The sequence below is a fragment of the Corvus kubaryi genome, unplaced genomic scaffold (assembly GCF_017639235.1).
Source record: "Corvus kubaryi isolate FWS band 111438036 unplaced genomic scaffold, C.kubaryi_AGA036_p1.0 split3-73, whole genome shotgun sequence".
In the NCBI taxonomy this organism is placed as follows: Eukaryota; Metazoa; Chordata; class Aves; order Passeriformes; family Corvidae; genus Corvus; species Corvus kubaryi.
In genome coordinates, this window is record NW_024582091.1 from 45,215,819 (window position 1) to 45,231,272 (window position 15,454).

Sequence of the window (15,454 nt, forward strand, 5' to 3'; positions counted from 1 at the left end):
TCCAGTGGCCTGCTCAAAGCCATACCAATATCTGCAGGCCTGCTAGTGAATGCCAAATTGATAACTACTATGTTCAGTTTTTATCAGTGATTTTTTAAAAAAAAAGGTAATCTCATTTTCCAGGCTTCCACACAGCAGAGAGCTGGCAATGTTTTACAAAAGATGTTCCCAAATAAATAGAACATTACTGGTTCCATAATCATTAGTAATTTAATTGATTGCATTGTTTAGTTCATTTTTATGTCAGTGCAAAATATCTATATCTGTCATAGCAAATAAATTGTATTTAAGCAAATTCTTACTTAGCTGATATAATTAATGTACTAGAACAGGAGCCACCATAGATATCAAATTGCAACACTAGAGAATGTATCTTCAAAGCTGATGGCCACCTTCACCGATTTGGTTGATTTTGCCTTTTCTTTTTCAGATTTATGAAGGCTTAAGGATTATTTTTTAGGTAGCTATGTCTATTTGAGCATTTAGCCTTGTCGCGGGTTTGGTTTGTAACCGGGCGGAAACACCAATTTAGTGTAGTGGTTTGGTCCAAAATACTCATTACTGTTTATCTGCTGTGAGATAAGAATTAGGAGAAATGCAAAACAGGCACCAAACTTGAAAGAATATAAAGAAGTTTATTAACAGACCTAAAAGAAGAAGGAAAAAAAATTATACCACCTTCAGAACTCTCCTCCTCCCCCCACCTTCCTCCCTTCTCCCACTGACAATGTGAAAAGACAACCCTTAAGATGTTCAGTCTGTTTACCACTTCCATAATAACCTTGTTCAGTCCATTTAGAAAGAGAAGTCTCTTCTTGCTCATGCTATGAAAACATTATCACAACGAGACAGCCGCCCACTTCCAAATATCGTTCAGTCCATTTAGGAAGAGGAGTCTCTCTGCCTGCGTGTGAGTCCTTTCCCCCGACTTGCAGCTTTTCCCGCAACTGCCTTCGAGGGTCCACTCTTGAAGTTTTTTGGGGTACAATTTTAAGGTTGAGCCGTTCAGAAACAAAAACAGAGGCCCTTCTCCTTCCCTGGGAGCAAAGGGTCTTCATCATCTTCATCTTTAGGACTATCTCTGGGAGCATCTCTACGGACTGAGGTTTTCTCCTTTCCCGTTCGGAGCAAAAGTCCTCATCTGGTTCATCTCTACGGACTGAGGTTTTCTCCTTTCCCGTTTGGAGCAAAAGTCCTCATCTGGTTCATCTCTCCCTGTCCAAACTTCTCATGAAATTACAGCTGCGTCAGCATCTGCCTATCTCAGCGCAGGTGCTTTTGCTCACGAGTTGAACACTCCACCCCCCATATCTTCATGAAATTACAACAGGATACTCTGATATATCATAGCTTCACAACAGAATTTCAGCTTTAAGCATCTCCTCTCTCTCTTCCCTCAGGTTTTCAGCTCTTCACAGCAATAAAAGGGTTAATCTCACCTCGGCCTTGCAGCTTTGCAGCTGGAATGTTGAATTTTTCTTATCGAAGTGGAGAAGGGGGGAGAGCCGAGCCTCTCCGGCTGCCCACGGCAAGGCAGTGGGGGGGGTTCCATGGCTGGAACAGGTCCATGGCTTCAGGATGGCCGTGGCCCGGCCCGGCCTGGCCCAGGCAGGGCCTGGCCGGGCCCGCTGGCCCCCACACGGGGCCTGCAGCCACCTGTGCCAGCGCCGGAAACGAGAGAGAGCTTGGAGGGGGAGTTTGCCTATTCTTAAATGTGGATCACAGAGGTGATCACAACTTTAAGTGGCTTAGAGAATTGTCCATATTCAAACTGGCCAGCTGATAGGTTCTATCAGTTCCCAGAGGAAACTGTAAGCACCCCTTAGCAAGGACGTCCCTTCCGGGACTACGCTTGCTAACCTATGACAAGCCTTTACTATGTTTTTTCTTTACCTACCTCTTTATTGCAATTGCTATCTTCTTCTTCAAATAAAGATGGAATTTTCTCTATTTTTTTCCAGTAAAGAATGTGGTTTACTTTATTCCTGTAATTTCCCAAATATTCTTCCCAGTTAATCTGTCTTTCAGTACATGAATATTTCTTAAATTATAAACCATGAAATTTTGTGTGCTTTAGGAAGTGGTCACAGCCATGAAACCCCTAGGGGAACAGCCAGCTGGTAGCAGAGCAAGACCCACCTCTGTCTGAAACTGCAACAGCCTATGGGGCTTACACAGCCTGTAAGCCTTCACTGCAGTTTTGAGAGGTCTTAAGGGAAGAGGAGAGTGGATTTTTTTTTTGAGTGGATTTTTTTTTTTCCCAGAGGGATGGATCCCAAAGTAGGCCATGCTTGCAGAAAATTACATTAATCGAGAGTTTAATTACTTGAGATCCAGTGTGGATCAAAGCAGTGTCTCATTTTTCTAAGGTTCCAAACAGAGGCATCAGGACCCAAGAGCACGCACTCTGTGTTGGAAGCACTGACAAATGTGTGCAATGTGAATTCATCTCATTGTGATGATTGCTTAGTCCTACCTGTTCTTTCAATCTTGCTTCTGCAGAGAATCTAGTGCAAAGAGTTTTTTCAATGCTAAAACCCTAATTACCCAGGCACTAGTCTGATGTTTTCTGATATGTGTACCTATGGTTTTTCAGTAAATAGCTATTTTTAAATTGAACACCAGCAGTCCTGTTGGCCTGAACACTTTTTACCTTTTGTCCCCTGGGATGTTTAGATCAGCAGAGTTGTAGTGTCATGCATGACTTCATGCCTTTTTTGACTCAGTGTACAGAGGGCTTCCTGATACTGTGGATGATACCTGATTTGCATAAATTCTGCAAAGATTACAGATTAATTCATTTTTTCTTGGCCATACAGTGCTAATATTAATTTGAGTTGCAAATAGGAAGTAAGGGTTGTAACTAATAAAAATAAGGTTGATGTTTCTTCTTCTTGTTCTGTTGTAGAACATTATTTATAGTAGTGAAATCATTTATTTTAAAAGCATAAACTGATAATAATCCTACAGAGGTAGGAAAACAAGTGTCTGCAGTTTCTGTAAATGGGTAGCTTGCTTGCTCAGAATTTATCATCCTCCTTTGAAGTAGAATAATCACATTTGTTTTATTTCCAGCATGGCATCAAATAGATGTCTGTAATCATCCTGATAGATTGCCATAATTTTCTTCTGCTGCTTTTCTAATTACTGCAAATAGCCTGGGAAATTTTAATTGTTTCCATTTGATTTATTATAACCATATTAATTGTAAAATAAATAAAAGAGAGATTTCTTAATATGACAGGTGCTTTCTAATAACAACCTTCTCTTTATTTCCTCAGCCTCAGTACAGTTTCCATGGCAGAGATCTGTTTCACATAACAAAGTGCCCTATTATATCAAGTAAGTTTGCCTTGATTCTTTTTTCTTAAGCATAACAGAGGGTCCTATCAGTGTAACTTAGCAGAAAAACATAGGTACTAAGTAGTTGCTAGAAATGATATCAAGAGTTTCTCTACGTAGAGTTACACTGCCTATACTATAAAGTCATGTTTATTGCTTTGCATGCTGTTAACTTAGAAATATGTAAAAAGAAGTAAATGACAAACCCTGATTAAAAACCTCGCTCAGACAAGAAACAGCAGAGCCACTCCAGTGTAATACATTGTCAGTGTTCAAACTGAACTTGTTCTTATGTGTGTGGCTCAGAGTATAAACTGTAGAGGGAAAAAAACCTGAATAAATAATGTATTTAAAATTACGAAGTTTATAACCTAGAGCAGAACAATGGTGACTAATATCTATTGAGCCCATTCATCATTTTGTGCAAAATTCTTTTGGCAATAGACATGCCTTGTCTGTCCTTTTGTCATCTTCTTTACTTGATGGAAGTTTTTATAGTGCTTGATATTAAGGTAAATTTTACAAATACCTTGATTACCAAAAGGAATGATTAAGATATTTATTTCTAAAATAATGGGGAATACCTAAGTTACAGAGCTGTAGAGATCTCAAGGTGTTCTACTCAGAGCAATCCCTAACTTAGCTTTTCATACTCTACCAATGTTTGTTTTGTTTGCCAGTACTTTTAAGGTCAAAGATTGCAGCTTTGAGAGGAAGATAGGTCTTTGCCAGAGAGGTAAATGGAATTTTAAGAAGGTACTGTGTATGAGTGAGACCCAGAGTACTTCATTTTAGGCTGAAGGAAATCTGTGTTAAAATGTTACCAGTTTGGTTTAAGAAAAGAGTAGGGTTTTTAAGTCTGTAGGATGACTATGAATTGGACCTGAAGATAGTTCATTTTAAAAGAATGTGAGGGTTTTTTTACTATTGCGTATTGCTTGTAACTCTGTGAGCCACATTTTGTGCTTCAAACAATTTACAAGTACTTGAGAGCTTTGAAAAGCAGGTAGCAATAAATCTATGTCGATCAAAGCTGTTAGCATTCTTGAGATGTGACAGTTGTTTTTAAACTGTCATATGAAGATTAATTTCTTTAAAGGGTCTGAGTAGGTAACCAGAAAAAGCAAAAACCTACTTTGAACATCCTTGAATTCTCTATAAAGGCATTTGTGCTTCTGCTCAAAAGTTTTGCAAGGGGCAGTGAGAACTGTGACACGCGGAGAAGAGGTTCCTGCCTCCCTCCCAAGTGGAAGAGGAGAGGGCAGAAGTTGGATGTGGAGGTGTACTCACTGCTCAGACTCAGGCAGAAGTGCTGTTAAAATGATCATACCTGCAGCAGTAATTCAAGGAAAATGCCTAAGTGGCAAACTTCAGAAAGCAAGAGGAAAACTACCCTAAACCTGTCATTTTTTCTTGTGGTTATGTCCTTAGTGGGTGTTGAAAGATTCATGTTCCTGTTCTACCTTATCAGAGTCGATAGCTGGATCTGGGGACATGAGTGGGCCTCAGAGTGTTCTGTGGAGCTCACCAGTACATTCAGGGTTAGGAACAGATGGAACAAGCTAAGATAAACCTTCTGATCTGTGCTGAGCAAGGCAAAGATTTTAAACTTGAATATTTCATATGCATATCTTTGTTTTTCTTATCTAATACATTCTTCTAAGTTTCTGAGGATCTCTCTTACCCTACTTCAGCCAAAGTTCAGTTTTTGAGAAATCTTTTTTTTTTTTTCTCCATTTTTTTTATTGCTGGTTCAGAAGAAAGTCTTTCCAGTATGTGCACTAGGTGCAATCTTTCACCAGTTGGTGGCAAAGCATCCCCTGGTACAGTGGCCTTGCTCTCATAGTAGTGTGTTGGCAGCCCTAGAGCTAGACTGTGGAATGAAGCCAGCTGGGGCTCAGAAACAAACCCCAACATCTCTTAGAAATTGTTTTTAGTGGTCTTGCACAGAAAGTTTAATAAGGGGGCAGAAGTGTAGGGCAAGTTCTTTGAGGGTTGAGGTCTTTATAGTATCAGAGACCACTGTTTTATATTCAGGATGGCTTTAATGAAGTCAACAGAATTAACTACTGCATCTCAAGACTTTTCCAGTAATCTTACCCTACTTTCAACATGATATATGCTGCTGAAGCAATGTCTTGATTCTTGTGTCTTGAAAAAAATGATGGTACATGTAACTGGTAGGATTTATTTATTTTGAAAAGCTTGAGGATTTCAGAAGCTTCACAGTCTGGAAAGCAGACTGACCTTGGCAGTTTCCTACACTTTTTATTTCTTACTGATCTAAACTTCATTGTTTTCAGCAGCATCTAGATAAATCAGAGAATTGTGGAAGATAAAGCAGGAAACAGCTAGTTCTGAACTTCATTTGCTTTGTTATGATCAGGCTGGAGAGTACTCTTGGCTTTAAATACCCTTTTAAATCTTTGTCTGTTACTTAATTCCAGACGCAGTTTAAAGAAGAGAGAAAAACAATACTGACAAGAAAAACTTGCTTGTTTGGAATGATTACATGAGTAAGACAATTCAAGAGAACAGTCAATAGGATTTAATGGTGGTTTTTATATAGAAAGAAAAGCTAGGAAAGAGGGAAAAACTGACTTAATTTTCTCTTTTTTTTAAATTATACTAACGTCTTTCAATGAGTTGCCTTTGATATAAAAACCAGCATGATTAGAAGGAACAGTTGCAGTAAGTCTCAGAACTTTTATCATTTGAGAGCAACTGTCTGTATTTGCAGGAAGACTTCTATGTTCAGAGGGAAGATTTAAGATACCAGTTGTTCATTTTATGGTATAGCAGAACACGAATAATAAAAGTATTATCCAATGATTGGTGGCTGAAAAATGAGAAGTTTTAAAATTAATTCTGAAACATAAACGCTAATCGAAATCAGGTTACTTAAATTCTGAATAAGAACACTTTTTTTTAGATAACCATGAATTCATACCTTTACTTCATTTTGATAGCTTTTTGTAAGTGTCCTTGAATGTAAAATATTCAGAAAGTGACATAGCTGCAGATAATGATGATGTGCCTCTGTTAAGATGAGTATTTGGGAAAAATAAGAGAAAGAACCAACTGCACTCTGCAACTTTATTGCACACAGAATGTAGTTTAAAAAAAACTAGGGAACCGCACCTAAGAAGGCAGGAGGAATTACTTTAGGTAGCACTTAATCTGTAAGGAGAATGTCAAAATGATGCAAGATGTCTGTATTTTCAGATAAGAAGCACTTTGGTTCCTGACACCAGAGGTAGCTTGTGTTTACATGAGTAGAGAGAAGTGGCTCAGTGGAAGGTCTTTGGTGTGGTGGCTTTGGAGTCCAGTTGGTTCTTTCCACCCCTTTTGCTAACAGTTGGCACATCTGCCCTTTCTGGGATTGTATTTAATCAGGTAATGAAGCATAGGAAAGATCAAAAAGCCAGGGTACAACCTCCTCTGCCCTATAAGTTCAGGCAGAGGCAGTCTGGCTTGGAGTGTTTTGGAAAGGATCAACTATCCTGCTTAGCTGGAAGAAGGATTTTGGCCCAGGTTTATCAAGGTGTGTGTCTCCTGGGCTGTGGTAGATATTTGATAGAACTGAACTTATACACATAATTTACCCTGTCACTTTTCTTCTCTTGAATTATCTTACTGTCTAAGTCAGATTTGTGAAATGTTGCTGCCTCTGTTGATGTGATTTGATTTAATCCTTTTTGCGTCCTGTTTGATTTTTTTTCTTAATGCCAATTATAGAATATTTTATATTTTTGTAGTCTGTGTCTTCTCTGTCACAGTAAAATTCAATGAAAACCTTAATCTGTAAAATCCTGGGACTGCTAAAAAAAAAAAAAAACATAGTCTTTCATACTTTTTAAATTGAACTAATGGGCATATGGAGGGGAATAAAACACAGAAGGTACAGTATTTATCAGTGCACTTTAGGTGATAAGAGTGTGAGGTTTGGACAAAAGGTTTGGCAAACTTGCTATTGAATACGTTTTTCATAGGTTGGTTTGTAAAGGTTTGAGATTCAATAGGGAAAAATTTCTGTTGTTGTTTGTTTATAACTATATAAGACATCCTTGGCCTCCGTAACAGTAAATGAAAGAAATAAAGCCTTTATTACGTAGCATTTAAATAAAAATATTCTAAAGAGAAACAGAATAATAAATGAAACACTATGATCATTAAGTATCCATGAGGGAAACATGATGAATGTGCAGAAAGCATAATTTCCCTAGTATTTCTCACTTTTTCTTTTAAGTATAATTTAAGTGTACTTCAGCCATGTACCTTTCAATGGTATAAATTATTAGATATTTGTGTTGTGCAGAAGAAACAAAAGGGTAATACAGAAGAGGTCACAGTGAGTTTAATCTCATGCAGGACATTACATAGGGAGAGCAATTTCTTGTTGCAACCATTAAATTGATCGATATCAAATGCCATAGTTGCCCTGGTTACTTTTCTGTAATCCTGCAAAGTGGCTGGCATCACCAGCGTCTTAGAAATCCTATTTTATCACCTCCTATATTGTGTTCAGCTTTGTGGGAGACTGGAATAAAATATTTTCTGCATCTCCATGTTTTTAAGACACCTCAGAAAGTCTTTCCTGATGTTTGGTTTATGCCTGTGTGGGGAAGAGGGAGAGAACTAATGGAACAGAGGAAAAAAAATTTTTTTCTTATTCTAATTATATCCGTAATCTCATTCTTGTAAGTATTAGGTGTTTCCCTTAGAAGGGAAAACAAAATCTAATTTACAGAGGAGGTAATACAGGTTTGAGGGTTTGAGAGTTTCTTCAATTACCAGTTCCTGTGCTAGTCTTTGTTTTCAATTAAAGAAATGCAGTAGCACATTTCTCTGAAGTGATTTCAAAATATCTGCATATAAATTGTTCTAGCAATCTCTAAGGTGCAATTCCCTTGTGATGCATTATGCCAACTCTTTTCACCACAAAACTGTATTTTCTAATGGGCTTAAAAAAAAAAAAGAAGAAGAAAATATGCAGTATCTAGACAAAACACCATGACATAAAGTGGGGATGTTATGCCATTCGAAATTTGGCAAGGGTAGCAAAGTCAGAGTTCTGAGTGCTGTCAATTCATTAGTGATCAGTAAAGATTCTGATTTCGGGTAATATTTTGTGCAGATGACTACAGGAATAGAAAGGTACTTAATATCATGCCAGAGTGCTGTTTTTTGTGGTGTTCACCTGTGATTATCAACAGAGGCCTTGTCCATGATAAGAAATGATAAAAAAGACCCACAAATCTGTCTCTAGTTTTCTTTCTTGTACAAAAAAGCTGAAGTAGAGCAAATGGATTTTTTTTCACAACTCCATGGGCATCTTGAAACACCTGGAGATGTAGAGCTCAATCCATTCATTTCAACAGGACTGTTCTTTCATTTCTAAAGAGAATAAATTAAATTACATGTTAACTGTTTCTTAGCTTTTTATTTACAATTGGGAAGTGTTTTTAAAATGGATTATCTTTGCCAATTATAATTAGAAAGATGCCAGCAAACATAATGGCTAAGAAACAGATTGTAAGGGCAAATGTTTGTCTATGCTTTAGAGCACTTCATTAACATGTGGGGGGTTTGTAGTTTGGAGTATTTGATGGTTATCATGTTTTTTAGTTAGTGGAATTTACACAAATGCATTTAGACTTTTTGAATTACACTGCTTTGTCAGGTAATATGGTCATGGATGCATGTTTTGCTGTGTGGCTCATATTGGGTCCATAAGTTTGGCAGAAGAGATTTAGAAGACTCTTGCTCTGAATAACTCATTCTTTTGGCAGTAACAAAAAAAACCCTGCTTCTCAGTGAAATGCTTTTAATTCTTCCCTGACTAAACCACGAGGAAAGATGTAATATGTTCTTGCCACTTGGGTTACTGCCCTGTAGAGGAGCTCACTTCTGTAATAGCAGAAATCCCTCCTTATGCCACCCACTGAACAGAATGAAATCTAGTAACCGGGGCTCCAGTACACCTTGAAAAATTTTTTTTTTGTGCCATCTACAAGTGAAATGAATAATGAGTCCTATTGTTGTTCACCTTCAATCAAAGTTAATAATCACCTCACTCTATGAGTAGTTCTTGACATTAGCAGGGTACTTGCAAGAGAAGGTGCTCCTTGGCACAGTCATCATTGTGACCGGGGACAGAAGTGCCATGGTAGTTGTAACAGAGAGGGAAGACTCTGCAGGTTTCTCTGCTCTTGGTTAAGTGCTTGTTTTGGATTTTTTTGGTTCAGTGAGATGACTTTTTTACAGTTCTTATTAAAATTACATTCCTGGGGTTTTTTTCCATGGCTCTGTCCAGAGTAGTCTGGCTTTGGTGCCTAAATGAAACCTACCCATGGAATATATTTAATGGTGGTAGCAGCACTGCCCATGACAGTGAAGCTGCTGCCTCCCGTGACCTGAACAGACTGTTGAGCTGGTGATTCATTCACTCTGAGCCCATTCCTCTTCTCTGTGGGATCCTCGTACAGAATTGCTTGGCTGTTACCAATGGTTTCTTGCTAGGTGTTTTGGGATTAGGCTGGCACAGTCATGTTCACCCTCTGTAGTCACTTAGCAGCTGTCAGGTAGTACTGACTTCAAGGTAGTTATGGAAGGGATTCTCTCTCACCTTTTTTCAGTTTCACCAGATGATGTTCACTTGGCCTCCTTTGTCATGTTCTCAAATTCTGTGTGCAATAGAAAGAAACTGAGTGATAAGTTTTAAAAACCCATTGGTCTTTATGCAATCTGGCACAAATGTATTAATTTTGCAAATAAAAGAGAAACATAAAAATATTTTATGGTCGTTATTTTATTAGGCATAAATTTCATGTTTTGTGTTTTTCTGTAAAGAGAAAACTGCACTAAATGGAGAAACAAGATTACAGTGCAGGATGCAGAGCTTTTTGATATCTCATTCACTTTTTCTGCTTCCTGTAAAGTAAACACAAAATTTTTAAAAAGTGGGGTTTTTTTGGTATGGCATGTTGTCACTATTAAAGTGATTTTAGATACAACTGTAGTGAAACTCTGTATTTAAAGTATGCAATTTCAATAATGAAACCGTTGTTTGTTCTTAATTCTTGGAAACTTGATTAAAGGGATAAAGTTTGATTAGTAAAATCAGTTCTTATGCATTGCATATGGGTTTATAAATTACTTAGAAGCTGGAATCTAAATTGCAATTAACTATACCCACATCCTCATCAAGGACTTAACTATTTTTTCTTCTATTTTTAAAAAATAATTTAAAAAAAAAAAGGAAAGGTCTCTGGACCTAGCTAAATAACCTTTGCACTCCTGCTGCACCTCTCAGGAATATCCTTACAGCCCCCCACTAGTCAGAAATATATTTGTTCATGAAACCATATTTCTAATGCCAGAAAATAGGGAAATAAAAACTGCGATTCAACGAAGTCCCTATAATCACGGCTAGTTTTGACATCATAGTTTGTAAGGCAGTTAGCAGGACTTAGCTAAATTGCATGTAGTTTACATGCAGTGTTTGCATTAATATTTCAACATTTAAAATAGAGGGAAATGTATTTCTATGTATACCTGTATGTACAGCTTCTCTCACAGTACTGCCACCTACCTTTATTTTTAACACAGAAGTTTGACGGTGTTTTCATTAAGGCTTTATTTTTCTCAGAATATCCTAAGAAATCCTTTTCACCTATGATCCTGATGGTAAAATCACTTGTTTTGGGGTTTGTTATTTTGTTTTGGGGCATGACTTTTGGAGGTGGCTTCTTAGGGAAGTTGAGTTAAAGCAGTGTCCTTAAAACAAGCTTTATTAAACTGATCACATGTTGTATCCATTTCTGTGGGCAGTTGTGATAGGTTTAGTCAACAATTCTAAATGAGCAGCATGATATTTGTGGCATCCTCTTAACATGATAGTGCAGACATTTGGCAACTTCAGGAGTAGCTTTGAGATTATTAAATAAGCTGAGCAGTATGAACCATTATATTGTATTTTCTCTTCCTATTTACTTCAGTATTTACTGAGGCTGTACATATTCTTTTTTCCAATATACTGTAGTCTTTTGACACCAGGGTGAAAATGCTGGACAGTCACCTGCCTTTACCATGGCAAAGCATAAAATCTATATATATTCTTTCTTGTTGCTGGCTCCATGATGATTTATTGGTGTGCCTTTTCCAGGAAAAGCTACTTGTTTTTGAAATCACTTTTCTGGATAAGAATAGTGATGTTTTAGAAGTCTTTCTAAAAAGTGCAAACCCACTGATTTACTGGTGTGCATTAACTTTGGTGCTCAGCATTACCAGAGCCTCGACCACCTTATTGGAAATTTGAAATGTGAATGCAATTCATATGACAATGATATCAAAATGAAATCGAATAAAAGCTTCTATTCAGCAAAATATGTTTTGATGTAAACATGTATTTTAGTGTTTTCTTCTGAATTGAGGAGAGTTTACTGTAGTATTTTGGATTCAACCAAGGTCTGATGGAATTGTTTTGATTATTGTATATAGCTCTCTTATTTAAATGTAGTCATGTGCAGGGCTTCTTCTTCCTTTCAGTCAGCTACTAGGGAGTAATCACAAAGAGGGAAAAGATGATTTGTACCTACTCTATTAATAGGAAGTACATATTTTGCCTATGAACTTCCATGAAAAACACCCTACAAAGTTGTGATGGTACCAGATAGACAAATGAGATCCATGGCAGAGTATGAAGCATGATGATGGGGAGAAGCTCTCTCTGAATACCTAGACTAGACTCAAAGCTGGAAGGGTTATCCTGGTGTATGGACTGTAAAATGAGCATCATGTCCCATGTACAGAGATCATGCACTTTCCAGTGGTGTATGTTTGAGGCTGATGCGTACACAAAAGGGTCCTCAGCACTTACTTTGTTAGGAGCTTGGCTTCCCTTATGGTATGTGTCCTCTCTCTGCAGTTTGTCAGAGCAAGGACTTTCTATCCAATTTTTTGTACCACCTAGCATAAAAGGGTTTATTCTTGGTTGTTTTCTCAATTAAAAAATAAACAATGATGATAAATTACTGTGCACCTACTGAGGTACAGCCATTTATGTATAGCAAATGATGATACAGTTCACTACGTTTAATGCCAAAATGGCATTTAAAGTCATTATTTATAATCAAGTATTCATCTATGTTGGAAAAAAAAATAGGTACACTTACAGTTTTTAAGTTGAAACAAGGGTGGAATACTTAGTCTTCTCTGATCGTTACTGTTAAATTTGCTAACGTAGCATAATTTCATTTTCATTAACTTTTAAGGGGAATCCTATGATCCTTTTAACAAGACTTCTCTGAGTAATTACCTTGCAAATCTAATTCAAATGTAAATACTTTGTGAGATAATGTGCAATCATTACAGCAGTTAATATTGATAAATACAAGTAAAGCGTGGCTTGTAGAAGGGAATTGGAGATTTCAGTGGACCTGACATATTTTGACCTCTATGGCTGCCTGCTTGAAACCCTGATAAACTGAAACAACAACACTAAACAGTAGGTTAAGGGATGAAGCCTATTGAATCTCTGTTCTGTGGACAGCGGTGTAGAGCACGCCCCCTAAATCAACATATTTATTGATTGGTTGTGTGAACAGTGATCAGGGTTCCCACTGGACTCCATGTTCTTGAAGGTCCTTTCCAACCTAAAAGATCATGTTACATGTTAAATAAATGTTACAGGTAAAGCTTAAAGTCATTCTTTGTGTTCTGATGCGTGTGCTCAGATATGCAAGGAAGATTGAAATAAAATCTCAATACTTTTAAAATTGTTTTTGCAACAGTATTTATTGTTTTACAGCACAGGAAATTTTTTTATTTTACCTTATTAGTGTACCTCTTAGCTGCAGGGTCGGAGTCCAGCTGTTACCATAACACTTAGAATCAAAAGTAAATGTTGTTAAATAGGGATCAGCTATTGTCTGACTAATGTTGTGATTATAAAATCAAGGATCTGGGTGGTACAGATCATGTATTTTAATTAGAGCTGTGGGATTTCTTGCACTTAAATGCAGAAAATCAGAATATCTGTAAGATTTTATTCGTTGGAAGTGCATATGTGTATTTCCTGAAACTTTGATTACTTTGTTCCTTTGTAGTCATGAGACACAGACAACTTGTTGGGATCATCCAAAAATGACTGATCTCTTCCAGTCCTTAGGTGAGTGCATTCATTAAAACATTGTGATTTTTATTCCATGAGTAAAAGCTGCATTTGGATACTGACCATGCTTGAGTTCCCATGAACTGAGTATAACAGCATTTCACACTTTGTGATGAGACACACCTTGCCCAAAACCTACTGCCTTGGTCATGCCATGTATTGTCTTTTGGTAATGCTAATTCTGAACCATATGCTCTGACTGTATGCTTTAATGCAGTACCTTTTTCTTTCTTTTAACTTCACAAGGAATTGTCCAGTGATACAGGCTCTCTGCATGTTTAAACCAGGGTGCTGGTCTGCAAGGAACTAATTTTGGTAATAATTAGAGCAGCTACCTTCTCAGTAAAAGATAAACTGTATTATGAACTGTTCAACTAGTTCAACATGCCCTGATAGCATCAACGTTTACTGTAAAATCTCCCGTTCTGAGGAGAGGAAGGGTAAAAATGCTGTTAAGTGAGGAAAAAATGTTACTGTACCAATCCGTTTCTATAACAGAGTTTACAGCTATGTGACTGTAAAGCCCGGTTTACAAAGTCATTTAAGTCAATTATAGCTTAAACCATTTTTTTCTGTTAATGTGACATTTGCTGGCTTGTGTTTCCTGTTATCTGATGGAGTTAAAAATTATTTGCGAAACTTACTGTATTTGAGTAATTGTCTGGAAACTACATACCAGTGCATTATATGTATGTGAAACTCTCCTGTATGTATATGTATTACATGTGTCAAATAGTGCCAGCATTTCTGCAGGGCCACTCTCTTTAAGGTCCTGGACTGTCAGAATCAGGAGGCTTTCCCTAAAGGTGGATTGGGTTGAGGTCCCAACTTGTCAGGTCTTTTAATTTGTTCTGATACATTCTATTAATTCATTGCAGAGAAGGGATATCAGACTTTTTCCAAAATATGAAGATTTATACATAAAGGAAAGTTATGGGCTCTATTTTTAGGGCTGCTCATGTTTCTGTTCTGCTGTTTCAGCTGACTTGAACAACGTGCGCTTCTCTGCCTACCGCACGGCCATCAAAATCCGGAGACTGCAGAAAGCACTGTGCTGTGAGTTGGGCCTTTGAGGCAAATTGTTTCTCTACAGTATTTGGGGAAGGGAGGGTCAGCTTCAGTCTAACAACATTAACAGTGGACCAGAGTCATCCTTGACACACTGTCAACCAGCAAAATGGCAAGAAGAATTGCTAACAGTAGTTGTCATTATTGCAAATAAATAAAATAAATTAATAAAAAAAAGAGGTGCAGCAGGTAAGTTGAAATGGTATGCCCACTAAGAATTGTTTGTATCTCCAATTTTCTGTTCTGCAGGTATTATTTATATTGGTAGGTATTTAAAAAGCGCTTCTTATTATATCACAATTATGACTTAGTTCAGCAGCAAGTTGCAGGATTACCATGTTCATTCAAAATTTAGCAACCTCAGAAGTGATAGATCACAAGATCTTGTCCTGGCCTCTGGACTTGGGACTTCAAGTCACACAGCAAGTACCACACTGCAGTTCTGTCCTGTACAAAGCAAGCTGAATTTTAAAAACTATTAGGACTATGAATGGAAAATGAAATACATAAGAACATACATCTAACAGAAAGAAAATAGAGTGAAGTAGAAAAAGCAGAAGGAAACTGGACAATTTTGGAAGGAGATGTGGGATGTGAATGAGTGTGAAGGTCACAGATTTTAGACCTTTTGAAAGGTCTTGGCAACAGAGGGTATAAAGATGTATGAAATTACCAAATTTTCTTGTTATAAATTAGGAGTCCTCGACATGGAAGGACTTTTCAGCCCTGAGGAGTGCACAGTACTGCAGGCTGAGTAGGAACACAAGAAGTGCAAAGCCCTCCTAGGGGTGCAAGCGTGAAAGGAGCTGCACAAAGAGGGATCCCTTCCCACCCTCCAGGTGGTTAGTTTTCTTTACAGCCTAGAAGACA

The 15,454-nt window shown here is 37.5% G+C and overlaps 1 protein-coding gene across 8 annotated transcripts in view; it reads left to right on the forward strand.

Moving 5' to 3' along the window:
* UTRN (utrophin) overlaps positions 1-15,454 on the forward strand; it is a 357,859-nt gene that overhangs the window by 283,113 nt on the left and 59,292 nt on the right. For all 8 annotated transcript variants that reach the window (XM_042017303.1, XM_042017301.1, XM_042017304.1 and 5 more), the window contains 3 exons: positions 3,282-3,342; positions 13,452-13,513; positions 14,498-14,572. In XM_042017303.1, the coding sequence (XP_041873237.1) occupies positions 3,282-3,342; positions 13,452-13,513; positions 14,498-14,572 (198 nt within the window). The remainder of the gene's footprint in view (positions 1-3,281; positions 3,343-13,451; positions 13,514-14,497; positions 14,573-15,454) is intronic.